The 25,569-nt window shown below is 44.0% G+C and overlaps 1 protein-coding gene across 4 annotated transcripts in view; it reads left to right on the top strand.

Annotated features, from left to right (window-relative positions):
- The window catches only part of slc2a9l2 (solute carrier family 2 member 9, like 2), a 268,228-nt gene that overhangs the window by 96,436 nt on the left and 146,223 nt on the right, over positions 1–25,569 (top strand). For all 4 annotated transcript variants that reach the window (XM_063046289.1, XM_063046290.1, XM_063046291.1 and 1 more), the window contains one exon: positions 14,152–14,339. In XM_063046289.1, the coding sequence (XP_062902359.1) occupies positions 14,152–14,339 (188 nt within the window). The remainder of the gene's footprint in view (positions 1–14,151; positions 14,340–25,569) is intronic.

Raw genomic sequence — 25,569 nt, forward strand, 5'->3', positions numbered from 1 at the left:
TAAAACAAATTCAGTCTATTGCCATTCATTCATTGTCAATCCTTGGACTCCCTACCCAACATCTCTTTGAAGGTACCTTCACCAGAAGGAATGCAATAATTCTGTGAGGGCAAGTAAAAATGTCTCTTGCCGGCAATGTCCTCATCCAGAGAAAATGAAAAAAGATTTGTTTCATCTACAGTACCCAAACGAGATTTCTGACTACATTCTCTTAAAATCCAACCTTGTAATAGTCATAGTCATAGTCATACTTTATTGATCCCAGAGAAAATTGGTTTTCGTTACAGTTGCACCATAAATAATAAATAGTAATAGAACCATAAATAGTTAAATAGCAATATGTAAATTATGCCAGTAATTTATGAAATAAGTCCAGGACCAGCCTATTGGCTCAGGGTGTCTGACCCTCCAAGGGAGGAGTTGTAAAGTTTGATGGCCACAGGCAGGAATGACTTCCTATGACACTCTGTGTTGCATCTCGGTGGAATGAGTCTCTGGCTGAATGTACTCCTGTGCCCACCCAGTACATTATGTAATGGATGGGAGACATTGACCAAGATGGCATGCAACTTGGACAGCATCCTCTTTTCAGACACCACTGTAAGAGAGTCCAGTTCCATCCCTACAACATCACTGGCCTTACGAATGAGTTGTTGATTCTGTTGGTGTCTGCTACCCTCAGCCTGCTGCCCCAGCACACAACAGCAAACATGATAGCACTGGCCACCACAGACTCGAAGAACATCCTCAGCATCGTCTGGCAGTTGTTAAAGGACCTCAGTCTCCTCAGGAAATAGAGACAGCTCTGACCCTTCTTGTAGACAGCCTCAGTGTTCTTTGACCAGTCCAGTTTATTGTCAATTCGTATCCCCAGGTATTTGTAATCCTCCACCATGTCCACACTGACCCCCTGGATGGGAAACAGGGGTCACCGGTACCTGCATTCCATCACCTGAATCTCTGACATCAAAAGGTATTCATGATTCTGCACTCTCTGGACACTTGCAGAATTTTTTGTTTCTTTCCATTTGTTTCTTAAAGATGTTCTTTTGTACACTTCCTTATCCTGGATCTAACCAACCAACCCACATTTTTTTTTTAACGTGGTCTCTTCCTTGGTGCATGTGCTGGGAACTTACAGTCCCATCAGTAAACTTGAAAGAGGTGGGTAGAGAATATTTCCCTGTAAGTTGTCCCATGATTTGGATATCAGGTTGATTGTGAGAAACACTCTATGGATGTCACACTTCTCTCTTACTCAGATTACATCGGTATTTACCCAATAAATCTAGCTCTATTTCTTTTATGGACAAATCAGAATGGCCACAAGCCAGCTGAAGACAACTTTTAATAATTATATTTATGACATCTACACCATTATTGACATTGCTTCTCCTACATGTTATGTTCCTGAGGCCAGAGGAGAATATCCTTCCTGAAATTTTCCCACTATAGTTTCCTGCCAACTATTAGTTTCAGTCTTCTGCAGTTAATTGATGTATAAATTCTTTCAGCTGACGTTCAGAAAAGAAACGAGAAAATGATTATGCAATCAGATGATAAACCATAAAAGTGTGTGGCAACTTTCACATTTGAGATTCTGTATTAAATCTTCCGTACAAATCTGACTCCCCTATGTGACCTTGGTGCAGTTAATGACTCTGAAACAAAGCATTTTCTCTAATGATGAAAGTATCACCTCAATTTACAGCTTTGTTGCATGGACATCATATCCCTTCCATTTCATTGATATGTTTCTCCTGTTTAAACTATTGATCTGATTTTGTATCAAAATAATTGATAAAAATTTGTGATTGACAAGCACTAGAACATGTCAGGTTTCAAGGATTCAGTAACTTGCATTTATCGTTGTCCTGTATCTATATATTCATTGAATTATTACTCAGTTTCTAACTATGTTATTCATAATGTTGCCCAGGAGACCCCACACCCCTCACGACTGTAACCAGTTTTATACTGCTGCAATGTGTCTTTCCAGCCTTTATACTTTATGCCCTGTCTGATAAAGAAAATATGCCATGCTCCTCCCTGTCCACTATCAGGGAATTAGAGGCTTACACACCAAGATCACAGTGAACTTCACATATATGAAATCAGGTGATGGGAATGAGTTAAGGCAGGTACATGAGAAACATTTAAGAAGTATGTGGGCAAGTAAACAGGAATTAACTTCAGAAGGATATAGGCTAAGTGCTGGGAAAAGGGATTAGCTTGAATATACACCATGTCTTAGCATGGACCAGTATGGGCCAAATGGCCTTTTGCCATGTGACTGTATGACATCTGTGCTCCAGGGTCCTACCATTTACCAGATACTTCACTCTTGTTTTTGATTTCCCAAAACGCAACACCTCTCTCTTGTCTGTCCAATGTCTCCACCCGAGCAAAGCATCACTGCACCAGCCTACCCAACCCAACCCAACCCAACCCCATCCCCATCCCGGACATACTATATGTACAGAAAGGTGCCTGAAAAGGGTCAGTAACATCATGATAGATCCCATCCACCCTGCTCATAGACTTTTTGGCCCACTCCTGTCAGGCAGGAGGCCTTGTAGCATCTATACCAGGACCACCAGACTCAAAAACAGTTACTTTCCCCAAGCAATAAGGCTGATCAACACCTCCACACACTAACCCACCTCTCCACATCCCCAACCACCACTACTTTATGTCAGTCACCTTATGTACAGACACTCCAATGCCTGTTAGTAAATCTTTACATGAGCACTGTCTTGCACATTTCTAGTCATTGTTTTAATTAGCGTTTTTTATATTTTTTTTGTGCAGCAATTGATCCAGAGTAATAATTATTTAGATTTTCCTTACACTCTTGAACTCAATTAATTTTTGTGCCTTCTGCAAGCTTACTAATTAGCCCACCCGCATAAATGTCACAAGTAGTAGAGGTCTCAGAGATGATCTCTGTGGAACCCAACTGGTCACAGGCCTCCATTCAGTAGCCAATTTTGAATCCTGTCTACCAAGTTTCCTTAGGTTCCATGTGCTTTCCTCCTCTAGGGACCTTGGTAAATGCTTAACCAAAATCTATGTAGACAGCATCCACTGCCCTACCCTCATCAATCATTTACATCATCTCAAAGAAAAACTAATCAAGCTTCCCTGAACGAAGCTGACTCTCCCATGAACAGGTGCCTTTGTTCCCCAGGTTTCAGGGACAGACTCCTGTGCAGAACAAACCTCTTTTAAAAGATCTCAAATCTTTAGGAGTTAATTTTGGTAGGATTTGAATAGTGTAGAGTCATATGCCTTGAAACTGGATATTCTGCCACATGTGCATGGTGAGGAGTTAATCAGTCATATTAGTAACCCATCTATATTAATCTCATTGCCAGCACTTGGCCTGTAGCCTTCAGTGTCTGTGATATTGGTGCTTGTGTAGAGAACAATTAGCAACCCTACTTCTATCACTCTCTGGCAATGCATATCAAATACTCACCACTGTCTGGGTGAAAAAGGTGCCCTTCAGACTACCTCCCCTTTCAAATTTCTTACTCTTTTACTTGAAATCTCGGTCCTCTACATTTATTCAACTCCAGTAATGGGAAGTGTTTCCTGCTGTTCACCTTATCTATAGCCTTCATAATTGTATATTCCTCAATCCCCTCAGTTCCTCCACTGCAAGAAAATGGACCTAACTTCAGCAGTCTCTTCTCAAAACTGAAATGCTCCAACATGCTATTGAATGCCTTCTGCATTCTCTTCAGCACTAGCACGTTCTACTTGATGTAATCAATACTTACATGGATGTATGTTAATCTAAAGCAGAAATCCAAGTGATAGCCAAAATCAGTGGGGAAAAATAAGCTGGGCACAGACTGATGATTTAGCTACCCATGTTTTAATTTGCAGACTGTCACACTTCTCTATATTTAAGAGCGTGTAATATTTTAAAAGTGCACAAAAACTGATGTCTGACTATCAATTAGAAATGGCTCATTCTTTGTTTAGCTGTTGGAATAGAGCATTAACTGTGTTCATCTGTTTAATTACTGGCATAGAAGCTGTGGAAAACTTTAGAAAAAGTAAACAAAGTCTCCCTCAGAACGATTGTACATGTTCTTCATTTCAACAACAATGGCCTGCTAATGTATGTGTCTACTGATAGCATGATTTATTATGTAAAATACAATAGTAAGTACAGAAAATGTATTGTGACATGATCAAAATAAACCTTTCAAGGCATTTTCAATGGGTACCACGTACCAATGGGTGGTGGTGTGGAGATACATCTCTGCTAAAGGAGGTGTAAGATGCTCTTTCCCTCTGCTAGCTTGTTGTTCACCCTTAGTCAAGGCGTAGCATTTGCCAGCATCCATGAAGCCACCGGAGCAGGTGGTGGATGGTCATATGGGCCGCTGGTACATATCACAAATCCTGGTTATGTGACTGCTGACGCCAGGCAGACAATCTCTGAAGAGTACTTCCGGTGAAAAATGATATTGTATCTGCTAAATAGGGGCCGTGGACAATTCTGATTTGATGGAGACAGACGTGAAAACACAGAGGAACACCTGGAGAAATTTCTGAAACGCTTGTTGGCTGCTGTCGTTACTGCTTGGTCAGGAATCTTTCGGAGGGTAGGTCTCAAAATCCCCGGCTTTGCCTGCTGTTGGCGACTGAGGTTGAGGTCGAATCGTTCGGACAGAACTCAGTACTCGGTGTCGGAGAGCTGATCAGGGCTCGAAGTTTTCGGATGACTCAGAGTCGGACCATGGTCGGGTATGGCAGGGAGAGTTTTTCTTCCTTCTGCCGTCTGCGTGGGATGTGGGACATTTGAGAGTCTGAACTTTTACTGTGCTCACGGACTTCTTCATCAAGTTATGGTATTGTTGCACTGTTGTAACTATATGTTATAATTATGTGGTTTTGTCAGTTTTTTCAGTCTTGGTCTGTCCTGTGTTTTGTGATATCACACCAGAGGAAATATTATATCATTTCTTAATGCATGCGTTACTAAATGACAATAAAAGAGGACTGCGTGTCTTCATAATCTAATCTAATCTAATCGCTGGGCTCACCCATCTTGTAAAGACACTGCTGGGAAGAAGGCCATTGCTAGATCTGTAGAAAACTTTGCCAAGAACGATCATGGAAGACAATCGTAAAGGGTTTCTTCTCTTATGTTACTGCGACGGCTAATAAAATGGCTTTTCTGTAAGTATAGCTGTGATGTAAGGAGTTCTCTCTCTCTGCTTGTTTGGGTTATATTATTGATAAGAGGGGGAACAAACCAATGAGTGTCCATGTTATTCTTTTTGTGGGTGATAATCTGTCTGATATGGCTGGGAGCCATGTGGTTTGGCCGGCTTTGCGGGAGGAGAACTGAAGAGGAAGGACGTGCTGGACGCTCTCTGGTCGACCACTGTGGTTGGTCCCGAGCAGCGAGTCGAGGGGGTCGGAAGGGATTAGCCTGGTGGAACGAGGATCCCGGTAATTGAGCTCCAACGGTTGTGCACGAAGTGGTTGAACTCTGTTAAGTTTGGTGCCTTTTACTTTCCCTTTTATATTGTATCTCTATTAATTACATAGTTCCAGTAAGATTTATAAAGTGTAATCTGTAAATCGTACATTGTGTGCTGTCTGATATTTGATGTGTGAGTTTGTACCAGGTGGCATTACACAGCAACTATGCAAACGTGAGACATGGTTTGGCGGGCAGACGGGGTTTCCCCTAGATAAACACCAGCTGATAGACCTGAGTGTTACATTTGTAGGGGCAGCGTCCGGGGTTGAATTCTGTGGAAGCTGTATAAATCGTCACGTTAAGTAGTGCAGAGATGGATCGAGGTAAGATTATAAGTTGGTGTGAGTTCGTGGACGTACCGGTTAATCATGCGCGCGTGTTAAGTGGGGTGGATTTCCGCACTTCGGAAGAAGTGCTGGTACGAGGGTTGAGTTTGATTAAAGCTATCGGCAAGGTAGAGCTGATAGCGAGAAGGTGCGGTAAAGTAGTGGAGTCCAGCTGAGTGTTGGTTCGTACGAGTGCTGACGTTGTGACGTTGGAACTGCCAGCGACGGTCAGCGTCCCGGGGGAGGCGGGGCTGTGGGGCCTTTACACCGTCCTGGAGGACGAATATGAGGAGACACTGGAGGAGGAGTTTGAGGAGAAACCAGGGGAGGTGCCAGTAGCCAGTGGTGGAGGGTTGAAGGAATTTGCGAGGGAACAAGTTCTCGGGGTGATGAGGGAGGTGGGGTCAGAGTGGGAAGGATTAGTCAGGTCCCGTCCCCCAGCTAGAGGTGAGACCTCCGAGTTGGCAGCTGCCATTACCTCCCTGGTGAAAAGGGCCAAGGGGCCCCGCCCAAAGCTGAGAATTTTCTCAGGAGCCATGCCCACCCCGGAAGGGGAGGATGATTATGAAGCATGGATTGAAAACACATCCCAGTTGTTAGAGGAGTGGCCAGGCTCAGATGAGGAAAAGAGACAGCGATTGATGGATAGTTTGCAGGGAGTGGCAGCTGTTATCGTCTGGGGACTGAAAGCTGAACAGCCCTCGGCTTCCCTGGCGGAGTATCTGGAAGCTTTGGAGGGTGCGTTTGGGTTGATGGGAGGTTCCTGAGAGCTTTTAGCGGAGTTTCAGTGGAGTTTCAAAACATGTAGCAGGGAAGAGGGGAAAAGCTCTCAGACTACATTTTTCGGCTGGAGATAATGCTTAATGGACTGCGACACCGAGGGGTAGTGAAGGCGGATGAGGTGGCGAAGTTGAGGATGAATCAGATATCTAGGGGTTCCCTGGGGTAGTTGCGTAGTTGCTGTGTAATGCCACCTGGTACAAATTCACACATCAAATATCAGACAGCACACAATGTATGATTTACAGATTACACTTTATAAATCTTACTGGAGCTATGTAACTAATAGAGATACAATATAAAAGGGAAAGAAAAAGGCGCCAAACTTATCAGAGTTCATGGGCAGACTATTATTTAAATGGGGAGACGATTCAAAGTTCTGAGATGCAACGGGACTTGGGAGTCCTCGTGCAGGATACCCTTAAGGTTAACCTCCAGGTTGAGTTGGTGCTGAAGAAGGCGAATGCAATGTTGGCATTCATTTCTAGAGGAATAAAGTTTTAGAGCAGGGATGTGATGTTGAGGCTCTATAAGGCGCTGGTAAGACCTCACTTGGAGTACTGTGGGCAGTTTTGGGCTCCTTATTTAAGAAAGGATGTGCTGACGTTGAAGAGGGTTCAGAGATGATTCACTAGAATGATTCCAGAAATGAGAGGGCTGACATAGTCATAGTCATACTTTATTGATCCCGAGGTAAATATGAGGAACGTTTGACTGCTCTTGGACTGTACTCCTTGGAATTTAGAAGAATGAGGGAGGACCTCCAGAGAAACATTTCGAATGTTGAAAGGCATGGACAGAGTGGATGTGGCAAAGTTGTTTCCCATGATGGGGGAGTTTAGTACGAGAGGGCATGACTTAATGGGACGCCCATTCAGAACAGAGATGCGAAGAAATTTTTTTAGCCAGAGGGTGATGAATCTGTGGAACTTGTTGCTACGGGCGGTAGTGGAGGGCAAGTCATTGGGTGTATTTAAGGCAGAGATTGATAGGTATGTGAGTAGCCAGGGCATCAAAGGTTATGGTGAGAAGGTGGGCGAGTGGGACTAAATGGGAGAATGGATCAGCTCATGATAGAATGGCGGAGCAGACTCGATGGGCCGAATGACTGCCTTCTGCTCCTTTGACTTAAGGTCTTGTTTTATGGGTGGACAAGGTGGCTTGGAGTCTCCGGCAGTCCTAGAAAAGGAGCCCCCCTCCATTGTTTGTTCAGCTGATTAGGGAGGTGTGGGAGAATGAGAGCGCGTTGAGCCAGAAAGAGGACTCTAGCCACTGGGGACGATCCTCAGCGGTACAGGAGGTGGTGTCAGGGTTGAGGACCGAGTGACCCAAGGGGTCCCAGGTGGGTGGGGACCCCTCGCATGAGGGGGTTCACAGGGAGAGCACCCCCTTCAGGGGGCGGGCCGTGCAGTAGCGTCCCGGGAGGAGAGGAGCGGCGGGTAGCTTGTGCTATAACTGTGGGTAGAGGGGCATTTCCGGCGGGAATGTGAGTGACCGGGGGTGTGCTACAGCTGTGGGGAAGCGGGTCACTTGCGGAGGGATTGTGAGAGACAAGATGCCCCGCGGAAGGAGAGCCCCTGGGCCACTAAGAAGGGAGAGGTGTTGGGAAACTTAGGAGAGACACAGTGAGGGAATGGACTGGAGTCTCTGGAGGAACACGTTCCCAGAAATCTGCCGTGGGACCCCCACAAGCCCAAGCCCTTATTCCGGACAGATTAGAGGGACCCCGTTCCAGCGTGTCCCTACAGATAGAGGGAATCTTTGCAAGAGTCATCCTTGACACCGGGTCGCAGGTTACCTTATTGTACTGGTCGTTCTACAACAAATATCTGAAGCATTTGCCAGTAACCCCATTTAGTGCCCTGGAGATTTGGGGTATAAGTGATGGTGATTACCCGTATGGTGGGTACCTGTCAGTGAGATTGGAATTCTTGGTAGTGTTAGAAGCCCTTGAGATGTTGGTGTTGGTTTGTCCAGACCTGGTGGAAACCGGTGGCGCTGCCCTGCTAGTGGGGACTAACTCCCCTCTGGCGTGATGGCTCCAGGGAGCCTGTAAGGAGAAGGCGGGGGAGAACTTTCTGGAGACCCTCTCGGTACACCCAGTGTTTCGAGCGGCATTCGAGGAAGCGGATGGCCACGGGGCTGGATCCTGAGTTCAAACGAGGGACGGTGTGGTGTACTCAGGCGAGGCCTAAAGTGATACAGCCAGGGGAGGTGGCACTAGTGATGGGGCCCCCAGATTCCCCGGAGTACCGGCGGGCGAGGCCCTGCTAGTAGACGCCCCAGAAGACCTTGAGGGGAGTCCTGGTTCCCGGCTGGGGTGCTGGTGAGACCTGAATTGAAGAGGCCCTCAGTTCTACAGGCATGCTGGATGGGGGTGATTGTAAGGAACACAACGGAGAGGGAGGTCATCTTTAAGTGCGGGATGCCCCTTGTGCACTTGTTCCCGGTGACAGTGATGTCTAGCGCCCCTGCGAGGCCCACTGGAGGAAAACTATTGGAGAATAGGGGGCGGCTGACCGAGGAGGACTCCCCTGTGCCGCTGGAGTGGAAGAGAAGGCTGGTGGAGAAGATGTTGAAGCTAGGGGATGTCTTTCCTCAGGGCGAGTTTGATGTGGGCTGTTCCAAGAGCACTCGTCACACTACCCGGGTGACAAATGACACCCCGTTTAGAGGAAGGTCGCGGCAGCTGGCCCTGACTGACGTGGAAGATGTGGGCAGCACTTGTTCCAGTTGAAGGATGCTGGGATTATCGCGGAGTCCCGGAGCCCCTATGCATCCCTTATGGTAGTGGCTAGGAAGAAAAATGGGAAGGTACGCCTGTGCGTGGACTACAGGACCCTGAACTGGCGCACTGTCCCTGACCAGTATACGATCCCGAGGGTTGAAGATGTGTTGGTCTGTTTGAGGGGTGCCCAGTAGTTTAGTGTATTGGATTTGCGGAATGGGTATTACCAGATTCCGATGAGTGGGGCCTTCATCTGCCCCGGGATTCTTTCAGTTTGAACGAATGCCCGAAGGCATATAGGGGGCCTCAGCCACCGTCCAGAGGGTTGTGGAGAGGACAGTGGGGGATATGAACCTGCTCAAGGTGTTGGTGTACCTGGATGACCTGATAGTGTTTGGATCTACTTTGGAGGAACATGAGGAGCGGCTGCTGGAGGTGTTAAGCTGGCTGAAGGAGGAAGGGTTGAAACTTTCCCTGGACAAATGCCAGTTCTGCGAGATGTCTGTCGGCTATGTTGGACACATAATCTCGCGAGATGCGGTGGCTACTGATCCGGCTAAGATAGACTCAGTGACCACCTGGCCGAGACCCCAGACTATGAGCACCCTGTGCTCATTCTTGGGGTTTTGTGGGTATTATCGGTGATTCGTGAAAGGATACGCTAAAATGAGTCGCCCATTGAACCAGCTTTTTTGTGGCTATCCCCCCGCAGGGAAGAAAAGGAAGGGGAGCCGAGGGCAGGAGGATATCTGAACCCGTCGGAGCCCTTTGGACCAAGGTGGGATGCTCAATGCGAGGATGCATTCCAATCGCTGTAAAGGGTGCTGGCACAGGCCCCGGTGTTGGCTTTTGCTGACCCCCGGAAGCCGTTTGTGCTACTCACTGATGCCAGCTGAGAGAGTCTGAGGGCTGTCCTGTACCAGGAGCAGGGCAATGGATTGAGGCCAGTGGCGTTTGTCAGCCGGACTCTGTCGCTTCTGAGAGAAGCTATCCCACTCACAAGTTGGAGTTTCAGGCGCTCAAATGGGTGGTGGTGGACAAGTTGAGTGACCATCTATACCTGGGGATACGAATTGATAATAAACTGGACTGGTCAAAGAACACTGAGGCTGTCTACAAGAAGGGTCAGAGCTGTCTCTATTTCCTGAGGAGACTGAGGTTCTTTAACATCTGTCGGACGGTGCTGAGGATGTTCTACGAGTCTGTGGTGGCCAGTGCTATCATGTTTACTGTTGTGTACTGGGGCAGCAGGCTGAGGGTAGCAGACACCAACAGAATCAACAAACTCATTCGTAAGGCCAGTGATGTTGTGGGGATGGAACTGGACTCTCTGACGGTGGTGTCTGAAAAGAGGATGCTGTCCAAGTTGCATGCCATCTTGGTCAATGTCTCCCATCCACTACGTAATGTACTGATTGGGCACAGGAGTACATTCAGCCAGAGACTCATTCCACCGAGATGCAACACAGAGTGTCATAGGAAGTCATTCCTGCCTGTGGCCATCAAACTTTACAACTCCTCCCTTGGAGGGTCAGACACCCTGAGCCAATAGGCTGGTGCTGGACTTATTTCCTAGCATAATTTACATATTATTATTTAATTATTTATGGTTTTTTATATTGCTATATCTATACTCTATTCTTGGTTGGTGCAACTGTAACGAAACCCAATTTCCCTCGGGATCAATAAAGTATGACTATGACTCTACGGGGCCAAGTTTCAGGTGAGAACGGACAACAATCCTCTCACTTATATTCTGACCTCAGTGAAACTGGACGCTACAGGGCATCGGTGGTTGGCGACCTTGTCTGTCTATGAGAAGTAGCGGCCAGGGAGCTGGAACATTGATGCAGATGCTTTATCTCATCGCGCGCATGAGGGATCGGGCACAAAGGAGGAGTGGGAGAGCGTCCCTGCCCCGGGAGTGAAGGCCATGTGTCAATTTGCGAGCGACGCTGAAGCAGGAGCCCTGATGGGGCCAGATCAGTCAGTGGATCAATTGGGGGCTGATGATGACGCGCTACCCACTGTTTACTGTAATTTGACTGCTCCGAGGAACAAGCAGTGCGGGAGTTGAGTCCCGAGGAAGCGGGGGCGGCTCAGCGAGATGACCTGGGCATTGGCACTATCTGGTACGCGGTTAGAAAGGGGGATATGGCTCAGGCGGAGAAGGTGAAGCACGTCTCAGTGTCCATACTACTGAAGGAGTGGCCCCAGTTGAAGCTGAAGAACCGAATTTTGTACCGGGTCACTTCTCCCCCAAACCACCCCCGGCGTTGGCGGCTGGTCATGCCTGAGAAGTATCGGAAGACTGTGCTCCAGGCACTACATGATGATTCCGGGCACTTAGGGGTAGAGAAGACCTATGGATTAGTCAAGGACCGGTTTTACTGGCCCCGGATGAGGGGGGAGGTGGAAGAATACTGTAAGACCTGTAGTCATTGCATCAGGAGGAAGACCTTGTCTGCGCAGGCGGCCCCGTTATCCCACTTGCAGAGTGCGGGACCCATGGACCTGGTGTGTATGGATTTCCTGTCTATTGAGCCAGACACCAGCAACACTGCCAATGTCTTGGTCCTCACGGATCACTACACTAGGTATACTCAGGCGTTTCCCACTGAGGACCAGAAAGCAACTACAGTGGCGAAGGTGTTATGAGACAGGTATTTTGTTCATTATGGCCTCCCCAAACGGATCCATAGTGATCAGGGACAGGACTTCAAGAGCAAGCTTATCCATGAATTACTGGATATGCTTGGGGTCGAGAAATCCAGGACCACGCCCTATCACCTATAGGGTGATCTCAGCCCGAGAGGTTTAACCGGACCCTGTTGGACATGCTTGGGACTCTAGAGATCAGTCAGAAGAGTAAGTGGAGTCAGCACATTGGGCATTTGGTTCACTGTTACAATTGTACCTGCAATGATGCTATGGGGTACTCACCCTACTATCTGATGTTCGAGCGGGAAGCGAGGTTGCCCATTGACCTTTGTTTTGGGACTGAAGCAGGTGAATTACCTTTGAAACCCTATCTGAAGTATGTGTCCGATATGAGGAGAGAGTTGAAAAGGGTGTACGAGTTGGCTGAGGTGGCAGCCACCAAGCAGAATCAAGGGAATAAGAGGAGGTATGATCAGAAAGTGAAGTTTGCTCAACTTATGCCGGGAGACCAGGTCCTCATATGGAATTTAGGACTTCCAGGTAAGCACAAGTTGGCGGATCACTGGGCGGCCTCTCTATGTGGTAGAGAGCCAGATGCCGAACCCTATCTGTTTACCGGGTGAGACTGGAGGATGGGAAGGAGCCTGTCAAGGTACTCCATTGGAACCACTTAATTGCCCCGGGGTCAAGAGGTGCATGTAGACCAAGAGCCTGAATTGGAGGTTACGCCTAGTACGAGGACTCTGCGGAGGCGCGGGGCAAGGGAAGAGCCCACCGCGAAAGAGACGGGGTCAGGCCCAGCCCTGGAAAGAGATACTCATTTAGAAGACGATGATTCGGATGTGTGTTACCTATTTCCATTCGTTAATTCCCCGGTACCGGAAGAAGAGGCTCCTGACCCTTCCCCCACTGAGTTAGGTGAGAGGAGGGAGGGTGTTGGGGGGGCAGCCTGGGACACAGCCGGCCTTGGAGGGAGATAGGGTGGAACCAGAACCCAAGACAGAGGGCTCCAAGTTGATGAGGGGTCCCAGTGAGGGAGTGGGCAAGGGTTCGACAGGTAGACCCGAGGTGTCTCCAGTGGTGTCTGAGCCAGAAGGGTCACCAGAGGAGGTACGGAGGTCTCAGAGAAGTAGGAAGCCCCCGGAGAGGTTGACCTATGTAGCGCCGGGAGAACAGGGTGTGAACTCTACCGCCCTGGGAAGTTATGTCACTGCTTTATGCACCTGGGTTGGGTTTTGTGTTTTGCAACGAGGATTGGTGAACTCCTTTAATGTCATGAGGACATGACTTTATTTGGTGGGGGGAAAGCGTAAGGGGTTTCTTCTTTAATGTTTCTGCGACGGCTAATAAAATGGCTTTTCTGTAATAATAACTGCGATGTAAGGAGTTCTCTCTCTCTGCTTGTTTGGGTTATGTTATTGATAAGGGTGAGAATGAATCAGTGAGTGTCTATGTTACTCTTTTTGTGGGTGATATTCTATCTCATATGGCTGGGAACCGTGTGGTTTGGTGGTTTTTTGGGAGGAGACCCGAAGAGGAAGGGCGTACTGGACGCGCTCTGGTCGACCACCGTGGTTGGTCCCGATCGGCGAGTCGAGGTGGTCGCAGGGGATCGAATGGTGGAACGAGAACCCCGGTAATTGAGTTCCAATGGTTGTGCACGAAGTGGTTGAACTCTGATAAGTTTGGCACCTTTTACGTTCCTTTTTATATTGTATCTCTATTAATTACGTAGTCCCAGTAAGATTTATAAAGTGTAATCTGTAAATCATACATTGTGTGCTGTCTGATATTTGATGTGTGAGTTTGTACCAGGTGGCATTACACAGCAACTACACAAACGTGAGACACGGTTGGGCGGGCGGGGTTCCCCCTAGATAAACACGAGCCGATAGACCTGAGCGTTACACTATGATCACCTATGTAACATGACACGACTCATAATGATGATCATCATGACAGTGACCATAGTATATCCAATAGAAGGTGAGATATACTGTGGCTTTGTGTTGATGAGGACTTAAATATAACCCAGGTGAGTGAAACCTTCTGTTAGCAAATGTAAAATCCAATAAGTGCTTGATTTCAATTTTGTTGAAATCTTTTATGCGACTATAAAAATAACCAATTCAACTATTTTTTTTTAGCATTTCAAGTCCTTTATGGGAAAGAAGATGTCACTGAGGAACTGGAGGAAGTCCTGTCAGAGAGAAAAGTCCAGAGCCAGATCCACTTGGTTTCAGTCTTAGAGTTACTTAGAAAGAAGTGTGTACGATGGCAAGTCATCACAGTTGTCGTCATCATGGCCTGCTATCAACTTTGTGGGTTGAATGCTGTAAGTGTAAAGTATGTTTTATTGCTAGCATGCAACCCACTTTTATCCTGACTGTAGAGTAAGTAGCAAGGAGCACGTAGTGGTAACTGTATATAACTGATGTTATCCTGAGTTGGGCAGGATATGAATCAAGCAGAATCCGTGGGTTATAGACCTATCTAGCAATGCAAAAGTGCATTGAAGAAGCTTCTACTGGCTTCACAGACTGTAAGGGAAGTGACTTCTCCCTCATCCACCCACCTACCCACTACAGTTCGCAGTGAATGTGTATCAACATGCTTCTCGTACACCTAAGAGTGTAGCTGGGTGGCCATTATTTAACAGTTTGTTTAAACAAAAGTTTTGTTTTACATTTTTTTAAAACAAAGAAGATTGTTTAAGTAAGCAAACCTGCAGTCTTTGTTGGAAATAAAATCACAAATGCTAGTATGGGAAGAATCGAAGGGGAGCTTGGTTTAAGACCAAATTTTTTTTAAAAACCTAGCCTACTTCACCAGTTTTGGATAAGCTACAACATTACAGTGTTTTACTGGTACCAAATTGAATCCCCCTCAGAAATTATGAAATTAGTGGAAACTGTCGAGAATCAATTTGCACTCAGAAAGAAGTGGTTCCCAGTGGGACGAGGCACTACTGAACCCAGCTGCAGTTAGATTGTTGTGGAGTCATCATAAAACACCACCATCCCGTAAAGTTGCACACTTTCCAGCAAACAGCAGCAACATCATTATGACTGTGGTTGAGGAGGGACAGTCCTCAGTCCTGTCATTGAAAGGTGACAGGGAGAGGGAGAGAGTTGCAAGTTGTACTGAAAGAAATTGCACATCCTGGTCCATGGTATTGTGGCTGGTGCTGATACAGTGGACTAAGGGCCTATTCCTGTCCTAGAGCTGATATGGTGGACTGAGGGTCTATTCCTGTCCTGGTGCTGATACAGTGGATTGAGGGCCTATTCCTGTCCTGGTGCTGATACACTGGACTGAGGGCCTATTCCTGTCCCGGTGCTGATACGATTGACTGAGAGCCTATTCCTGTCCTGGTGCTGATACGGTGGATTGAGGGCCTATTCCTGTCCTGGTGCTGACACGGTGGATTGAAGGCCTATTCCTGTCCTGGTGCTGATACGCTGGACTGAGGGCCTATTCCTGTCCCAGTGCTGATACGATTGACTGAGGGTCTATTCCTGTCCCGGTGCTGATACAGTGGATTGAGGGCCTATTCCTGTCCTGGTGCTGATACACTGGACTGAGGGCCTATTCCTGTCCCGGTGCTGATACGATTGACTGAGGGTCTATTCCTGTCCCGGTGCTGATATGGTGGACTGAGGGCCTATTCCTGTCCCGGTGCTGATACGATTGACTGAGGGCCTATTCCTGTCCCGGTGCTGATACAATTGACTGACGGTCTATTCCTGCCCCGGTGCTGATACGGTGGATTGAGGGCCTATTCCTGTCCTGGTGCTGATATGGTGGACTGAGGGTCTATTCCTGTCCCAGTGCTGATATGGTGTACTGAGGGTCTATTCCTGTCCTGGTGCTGATACGATTGACTGAGGGCCTATTCCTGTCCTGGTGTTGATACGGTGGACTGAGGGTCTATTCCTGTCCCGGTGCTGATACGATTGAATGAGGGTCTATTCCTGTCCTGGTGCTGATACGGTGTACTGAGGGCCTATTCCTGTCCTGCACAGCTCTGTATGTGTTCCTTGTCTGTTTGGAGGCGGGAATCGTTCTACACTGGAGGAATATATCAAGAAATTCAAACATTTCACAAGATATGTCAAGGCAGTTACATACCATTAAAAATAATACACTAAAAGCACTTTTTTCCAAGTTTTCTTGGTCTTCCAGACATCGACTTGACCTCCACCATTCCTGTTAACTTCTATTTCTTAATTACGTTATGAACTGAGGAAACGGCTACCTGAAAACGCTTTGCTATTGTCTTATAGCCTTCTCCTGCTTTGTGGGCATCATTTATTTTAATTTTCAGAGTGCTAGGCAGCTGCTTAGAGGAGCCCATGGCTGCTGATTGTTGGGAGAAGGTTTGAGGAGTCAGGGTATTTATAAAGCTTTGAAATCTGCATCACCTGGCCTTTCCTAATGATGATTGTGAACAAGTCATAGCCATGACAAGCTAATTAAGGTCTGCGACCTTGGTAAAAGTTATCTGAGAGCTCAAATCTCTTGGGGTGCCCAGACTTTTGCATGGTGCTCCTTTCCCTTTTTCCCACTCTAAAATTGTACAAAACAAAAATAATCCACTAATCTTGCTTAAAATGTTGAAAATAATCCTTCATCTTTAACTTTATGACTTTTGGAGATCAGTTCATCTTCTACTCACTTAACTATTCACAGTAACAGAAATTTTGACCAGGGATGCCCAAACTTTTTCATGCCATGGTATCTTTCCTGTAATGCCAGAGGATTTTATCTTGTTAAGCAGCCTCATGTGTGGCACCTTGTAAAATGCCTTCAGAAAATCCAAGTAAATAACTTCTGCTGCCTTTCCTTTGTCCCCCCTGCTTGTTAATTCATCGAAGAACACCAATGGATTTGTCAGGCAAGATTTCCCTTTACAGAAATCATGCTGACTTTGAGTTATTAGTCTATAAGTACCCCGAAACCTCATCCTCAGCAATAGACTCTGACTCTTCCCCAATTACTGAGGTTAGGCTAATTGGCCTAAAATTTTCTCTCTTTTGCCTTCCTACCTTCTTGAAGAGTGGAGTGACATTTGCGATCTTCTAGTGCTCTGGGAGCATGCCAGAACCAAATGATTCTTGAAACATCATGACCGATGCATCCGTTATCTCTTCAGCAACCTCTCTTGGGACCCTGGAATGTTGTCCATCTGACAGGTGACTTATCCACCTTCAGATCTTTCTCCTTTGTAATAGCAATGGCACTCGCACCTGCTCCCTGACACTCACGGACCTCTGGCACACTGCTAGTGTCTTCCTTAGTGAAGATTGATGCAAAGTACGTATTCAGTTCATCTGCCATTTCTATGTCCCACATTACTACTCCCACAGCATCATTTTCCAGTTGTCCAATCACAACTCTCATCTTCCTTTAACTCTATATAAAATGGAAAAAACCTTTTAGTACCCTGCTTTATATTATTGGCTAGTTTCCCCTCATATTTCACCTTTTCCCTTCTTATAGCTTTTTTAGTTGCCTTTTGGGTTTGAAAGCTTCCCAATCAGACAACTTCAGACTCACTTTTGCTACCTTGTAATCCTTGGCTTTTATGCAGTCCTTAACTTCCCTTGTCAGCCATGGTTGTCCAACCATTTGAGAACAGTTTCTTCTGTGGGACATATCTATCCTGCACCTTGTGAACTATTCCCAGAAACTTGAGCCATATCTGCTCTGCCATCATCCCATATAACCATATAACATATCCCCACCAGCTTTCTCCTCCAGTCCACCTGGCAAGCTTCACCGGGACACATGGATGATGTCTTCAAAGTTATGCAATGAAATGTAACCTAATTTCCTCCATTTACGCTGAGAGAGTAACGAATAGGGGGGAACATAACTAATAGGAAGGGAGGTCCTTGAGACTTTAACTCAGAGACCCAAACCATGTAGTGGCAGGTACGCTTGCTAACAATGTTTAAAGGTTATTACATTCCCTCTGATTGGATATACTGTCAACATCTTCATTGCAATCTGTGCAAGTGCACGACCACAATGGTGCTTTGAATAAAGAAGCAAATTCCTGCTTCTTTATTCAGAGGTACAGCATGGTAACAGGCCCCTTGACCCAACGTGCCTGCACCCACACCCACGTGGCAATTGACCTACTAACCCATGTGACTTTGGAAACCCATGAGGTCATGGGGAGAATGTCCAAACTCAATATAAACAGGGAGAGAATCGAACCCGGGTTGCTGGCACTATGATAGCATTACACTGACCGGTGTGCAGTGGTGTTGTCCGGGTTGCTGGCACTATGATAGTGTTACACTGACCGGTGTGCAGTGGTGTTGTCTGGGTTGCTGGCACTATCTTAGTGTTACACTAACTAGTGTGCTGTCATGTGTTGTGAGTTGCTAGCACTATGATAGTGTTACACTAACCGGTATGCTGTCATGATGTCCGTGTTTCTAGCACTATGATAGTGTTACACTGACCGTTGTGGTGTCGTGTTGTCTGGGTTGCTGGCACTGTGATAGTGTTACACTGACTGGTGTGCTGTTGCGTTGTCCGAGTTGCTAGTACTATGATAGTTTTACACTAACTGGTATGCTGTCGTGCTGCTCAGGTTTCTAGCACTATGATAGTGTTACACTGACCAGTGTGCTGTCGAGATGCCCGGGTTGCTGGTGCTGCAGTCGTGTTACAATAACTGCTACATACTGTGCTGCACGCAATTGCAGATAACTTAATTTTACCCTTGCTGGGTATGAGACGAGGATACCTGTCACGACTTCCGGTAGAGCTCATGGAGTGAAGTCATGTTCTTGACTCGCTCCATTACCTCTGAGTTTTTTCCTATGATCAGCTGAATTTAAGCTAACCATTAAGGCACCGATTTTTACAATACCTTGCAGCGGATTGTTATTAGATATTTGGATGTTTTTAAGGTCTGCTATGTCTAAGAACGGGAAAGACGGCAAACCTCCGGTTAGACCGAAAGTTACGGACCCCCCTCCGATTGAACCAGCGGTAACTATGAAAGCTATATCGGATCTGATTCATATGGAAATTTCAACTACTATAACGGATCTGATTCGTGTGGAAATCTCAACTAAACTGCAGAAAATTATTGATGTAATTGATAAAATGGAAACTCTATCATGGAACATCAGACTGCTATATCTAATCTTCAAAAATCCATGCAACAAAATGAACTCAAGATGGGGAAAATTGAAGAAACAATTACTGTAATGAAGAAAAAACTCGACTTTCTGACTTTTAAAAACTCTGACTTAGAATGCAGAATGCGACGTCAGAATATTCGAATTATTGGTATTCGTGAAGCTGCTGAATCTGATGACCCTATAAAGTTTTTTTCTCAACTTTTAAAAGATTCATTTCCTACCTTATTTCCTGACCAACCACCACTATTGGATCGGGCTCACAGAGTCCCATTATATTCGTCTAAGTCAGATAAACCTCGGCATGTTATTTTACGATTTCATTATTTTCAAGACAAGGAGAAATTGCTTCGATTCGCTTGACCTAAAGGTTACATTGATTACTCGGATCTTCGTTTTCGCCTGGTGGAGGATTTTAGTAAGCAGGTTCGGGATCAACGTGTCCGTTACAGGTCTGTGATGTCGGAACTCTACAAGATGGATTTAAAACCAGTGTTGCTTTATCCTGCATGTTTGAAGATTCGATCGCCTGATGGGTCTTCCCGTTTTTTCGACTGTCCATCGGAAGCCCAGAGTTACCTGGATCAATTTTCGCCTTCAACATCTTAATCGCAATTATTAAATCATCTCTGTTTGTTCGGAGGCAGTTAATCTGTTTGGTTTAATTTTTTTTTCCGCTTTATATGAGGGCAGAAAAGTTTTTTTTCGGTGTAATTAACACGGTTGCCAAACTTTTTTTCTAATTGCATTATTCCTTTCTTTTTCCCTGGGGATTCTGGGTGGTTATTTCCTCTGCATCATTTTACGTATTTCCCTTGAGGCCTTAAACTTTGTAGTTTTTAACGTACTTTTTGTAGTTTTCCTTGCTAGTCTATGCTAATTATCTCATTTTCTTGTTTAACTATATGGTTTTCTTCATATTTACCTGTTTTTTCTTTGTATTATATCATGTTCCTTTTAATCGGTGTACTTTTTTTTATTTCTCTACTGTTTTATAACTTTAGCTGGTCCTCTTATATATACACCTCTTTTTAGTGAGCGTCTATCGGAAGTCATGGGGGTAGTTCTAGTGCTTGCTTCTTTCTGGCTGATCTATCTTAGATTTAGCTTTGGGGGTACGGGGGGCGGTGGGAGGGGCTTCACTTTCTAGTTTTTTTTCTTCTTGGGCTACTTACATTACCGAAGTATTAGTCGCGTTCTCCTTCCCATTATCTCTTGTTTGTTCTGTTTCCTTTCCGGGGTCGTGGGTAGAACCTATTGTCAATCCTCCTTTTTTTGCGGGTTGACTTTAGGGTTTATGGAGTCTACTATTAATTTTGTCTCTTGGAATACTAATGGTCTTAATCATCCAATAAAAAGGAAAAAAGTTTTTAAAGAATTCCGGAGACTTAAAGCACATGTTCTATTTTTACAAGAGACCCATGTGCGGAGGGGGGACAGATTACGTTTTTTCAAATTCTGGAAGGGTCGAACCTTCCATTCGAATTCCAACGCTAAGATTCGAGGAGTTTCTATTTTTATAGATCCCTCAATCACTTTTGTACAACACGATATTATTTCTGATCCGAATGGTAGATTTCTATTGGTTAGTGGTTTACTCTTTAATAAAAAGGTTGTTTTGGTTAACGTCTATGCTCCCAACATGGACTGTCTGGAATTTTACAAATCATTATTTAATTTGTTCCCGAATTTGAATGAGTTTTCTGGGGGGGGGGATCGTAATACTTGTTTATCCCCATCTTTGGACGGTTCGGCTCCTTTACGGACCTTACCCAATAAATCTGCAACCTTGATTAACTCATTCCTTTCAGATTCCGGGTCGACGGACATTTGGCGTTTTTTGCATTCTCAGGAAAAAGATTTTTCTTTTTTTTCACATGTTCACCATTCCTATTCAAGAATTGATTTTTTTTTATTGACTCTCGTCTTATTTCTTCAGTGGTTAAATGTGAATATGACTCTATAACCATTTCGGATCATGCTCCACTTAAGCTTTCTATTAAAATACTGGCCAATACACAAAATAATAGACAATGGCATTTTAATTCACTGTTGCTTCAGGACTCGGATTTTGTTAACTTTATGAATGAACAGATTGATCTCTTTTTTACAATCAACTATACAGAAGATATTTCTATGAACATCCTTTGGGATACTTTTAAAGCTTATATTCGTGGTCAGATCATCTCGTACTCTGCTGCTTTGAGGAAGAGGTTGAAGGACGAGGAGCTGGTTATTGTGGACAAGATTAAGGAAATTGGTAAGAAATATGCTACAGCTCCCTCTGAGAAGTTGTATAAACAAAGAACTGAACTTCAAATGGAACACAGTTTATTACTTTCGTCCTCGATTGCAAATCAATTAATGAAAACGAAGCGAATTTTATATACATAGTGACAAAGTTGGTAAACTGTTGGCTAATCAGTTGAAGACTAACTATACTAAATTTCAAATTAATCAGATTTATAATCAAAAAGATCAACTGATATTTGATCAAGCTGAGATTAATCAATCTTTTTTTGATTTTTATTCCTCCTTGTATCAATCAGAGTTTCCACGAGACTCTAAATATATGTGTATGACTTTTTAGATAACCTAGATTTCCCAAAGATTTCACATGATATATCTTCTATGCTAGACACTTCCTTTACCACTGATGAGATTAAGAATGTTATTTTCTCTATGAACCCGGGGAAAGCTCCTGGTCCCGATGGGTTTACCTCGGAATTTTATAAATTTTTTGCATCTTCATTAATCCCTTGGTTATTCAGGGTTCTGGAGGCCTCATTAAAACTTGGTAAACTTCCCGAATCCTTCTATAGAGCATCGATCTCTTTAATATTAAAGAAGGATAAAGATCCTGCTCAATGCGCATCTTATAGACCAATATCCTTATTAAATGTTGACTCTAAAATTTTTTCTAAATTATTAGCAAACAGATTAGAAAAAGCACTTCCTTATATTATTTCGGAAGACCAAACGGGTTTTATTAAAGGTCGTTACTCTTTTTATAACATTCGTACACTGTTAAACATTGTTTATACCCCCTCACAAAATGATCCTGAGTGCATCATTTCCTTAGACGCTGAAAAAGCCTTCGACAGAGTCGAATGGCCTTACTTATTTAAGGTGCTTGAAATGTTTAATTTCAGCCCGAAATTTATATCCTGGATCACACTGTTATATCATTCTCCTACGGCCTCAGTTCGTACTAACTCTTTAAACTCACCCTTTTCCCCTCTTTTTCGAGATACCAGACAAGGTTGTCCTCTTAGTCCTTTATTATTTGATATTGCATTAGAACCTCTTGCAATTGCTATTCGAGAATCTCCAAATATTATTGGGATAACTCGGGGTTTAAAGACCCATAAAGTATCACTCTATGCTGATGACTTACTTTTATATATTTCTAATCCTCAAAAATCTATCCCTGCTGCTTTAGATTTATTAGCACAATTTAGTCTTTTTTCAGGTTATAAGTTAAATCTTAGTAAGAGTGAACTTTTCCCGATTAATAAGCAAGTTCCCTTATATCAGAATCTTCCGTTTAAATTGGTTAATAATCATTTTTCATATCTTGTGATTAAAATTACCTGTAAACATAAGGATTTATTTAAGACTAATTTCCTACCCTTAATTGATCACATTACTCAACTTTTATTTAAATGGTTTCCATTTTATTTAACTTTGATTGGTCGTATTAATGCTGTTAAGATGTTTATTCTGCCAAAATTTTTGTATGTATTTCAGGCACTACCAATTTTTGTTCCAAAATCCTTTTTTGACAAAGTTGACTCTAAAATTTCTTCATTTATTTGGCAAAATAAAAACCCGAGATTGGGTAAAATACATCTACAGAAAGCTAAGAGAGATGGAGGTTTGGCATTACCTAACTTTAGCTTCTATTATTGGGCAATTAATATTCGACACATGAAATTTTGGTTACTTGATCAAGATACACTATCCATTCCTAAATGGGTAGTATTGGAATTACAATCTGCTGAAGGTTATGCAGTTGGCTCCATTTTAGGTTCTTCTCTTCCTTTTGATTTGAAACGCCACAAACAGGTTTGTAACCCGATAGTTAAATATACCTTACGTATTTGGTTTCAATTCCAAAAATTTTTCGATCTTAATCAATTTGGGCTTGCGATTCCTATTTTAGGCAACATATTCTTTCCCCCCTCTTCCACGGACCGTGCCTTTCAAATTTGGAAGACTAATGGTATTTCACGGTTTTTGGATTTATTTTTAGATGGTTCCCTTATGTCTTTTGGACAATTATCAGACAAATATAACTTACCAAGAATACATTTTTTTAGATATCTCCAAGTTAGAAATTTCCTAAGTACTATACTCTCTTCCTTTCTGACGTTACCTCCTACATATATTTTAGATACTATAATTAACTTTAATCCATGTCAGAAAGGTGTAACGGCTATTATTTATAATACTATTATGAAACTTAGGAAAGCACCATTCGATAAGATTAGGTCAGATTGGGAAAAGGAATCGGGCTTTATTATTTCGGCGGATGACTGGGCGCATATTTTACAACTAGTCAATACTTCCTCTATCTGTTCTAAACACTCCCTAATTCAATTTGAAGTTGTCCATAGAGCACATATGTCTAAAGATAAATTAGCTCGTTTTTATTCTCATATTAACCCTCTTTGTGACAGATGTCATGGGGAGATAGCTTCCTTAACTCATATGTTTTGGTCCTGTCCTACTTCGGAAACTTTTTGGAAAGACATTTTTAATATTATTTCAAAGGTATTGAATATAGATATTTCTCCCCATCCTATTACTGCAATCTTTGGATTACCTAAAATTTCCAGTAATCTTTCCCCTTCAGCCCGTAGAATGATTGCATTTCTTACTTTAATGATGAAAAGATGTATTTTACAACATTGGAAGGAGATTAATGCTCCAAATATGTTCTTTTGGTTTTCCCAGACAATACTATGTTTAAATTTGGAGAAAATTAGAAGTAATCTTTATGATTCTTCAGTTAAATTTGAACAGATCTGGAGATCTTTTATTCAACATTTTCACAATGTAATTTTTTTTCTCTCTCTGTCCATATTTACATTCCCTTCTTGCTTTTTAACTGTTTTTAATGGAATTCGGGTTTGAGGACGTGATTGTTTTAAGTTGCTTAACTCTACTTGATACCTAGTTAGCTCATTGCTTTGCTTTGCTTTTTAGATTAGTTGCACGATGGGTTTTTTTTTGGGGGGGGGGTGTTTTTGGGGTTTTTTTTTTCTTTTCCTTATTGACATGTATGAAAATTAGTATTCTATTACCTTGTTATTTTATATCTAAACTGCACTGTTTGTACTAACTTCCTTTTGTGTATTAGTATCTCTTGTAAAGTTATAGAGTGTATTAGTGCCTACATGGTTTACCTTTTGTGTACTAATTCAATAAAAAGATTTAAAAATAAAGAAAAGAGGATACCTGTTTCCTCCTGTATAGCACTCTCTCAGTTGTAGCAGAGAAGAAAAGTTGGAAGATTGGTGAGAAGGGAGAATGAAGCTGGACAATGATGGTAAGCAAAGTATGTCATTGTAGCAGTCACCTCACAGCGTGACCTCAGATACTGGCACTGCTGGAGAAAAACAAGCAAGGTCGGAAAGATGACTGCATGTTACCAGATGCTAGTAGGCTCTCGACTGGCAAAAATTGTATGGAGTCTAGTGCAAAGGTCTAATTGAATGGGAGGTTCATGTGTCCATGTGATTGAATAGAACAGATGAGGACTCGTTGTAATGTTGTCGTGACTAGGAGGTAGACACTGTCAATAGATTGAACACAGATGACAAGTGGCATGGATGAATCCATCTGCAAGCTGTTGCAGAAGCTTGGATGGAGCTGGGAGACCATGACTGTTTTTCAACTCTGTCACATTTCCATGACACAGTACCTGCTGGTGCAAGTGGTATCTGGTGTTTGGACGCAGATTGGGGCCACATGCAACCATTGTATTTCACCTTACATCAGCTAGAAATCTGGTTTAGGTCACCAGCGTCATTGATATAGCACCAGGGAGAGAGAGCGAGCCTGTAGTATGTCGAATTTCCGGGTAAACAGGTAGTCTTTGGGGTGCTGTGAGTCTGTGTCTTTATTGATGCTTTGCTGCACGCTTGAGTGCTCAGTGGGGGGGGGGGGCGATGCTTTTATTTGCTGGTGGTGAGTGGTGGGGGGGTTGTTGCCTTGCTGCTGCTTGTGCTTGGGGGGGGGTCTTTGGGGTTCTAACATTTAACTGTCATTCATTCTTTGGGGCACTCCTCTGTTTCCGTGGATGTTTGTGAAGAAAAAGAATTTCAGGATGTATTTTGTTTCCAATTCTCTGACATTAAATGTATCTTTTGAACCTATTGTTGGTGTTATTGAGCA

This window comes from Mobula hypostoma, chromosome 4 (genome assembly GCF_963921235.1).
Source record: "Mobula hypostoma chromosome 4, sMobHyp1.1, whole genome shotgun sequence".
In the NCBI taxonomy this organism is placed as follows: domain Eukaryota; kingdom Metazoa; phylum Chordata; class Chondrichthyes; order Myliobatiformes; family Myliobatidae; genus Mobula; species Mobula hypostoma.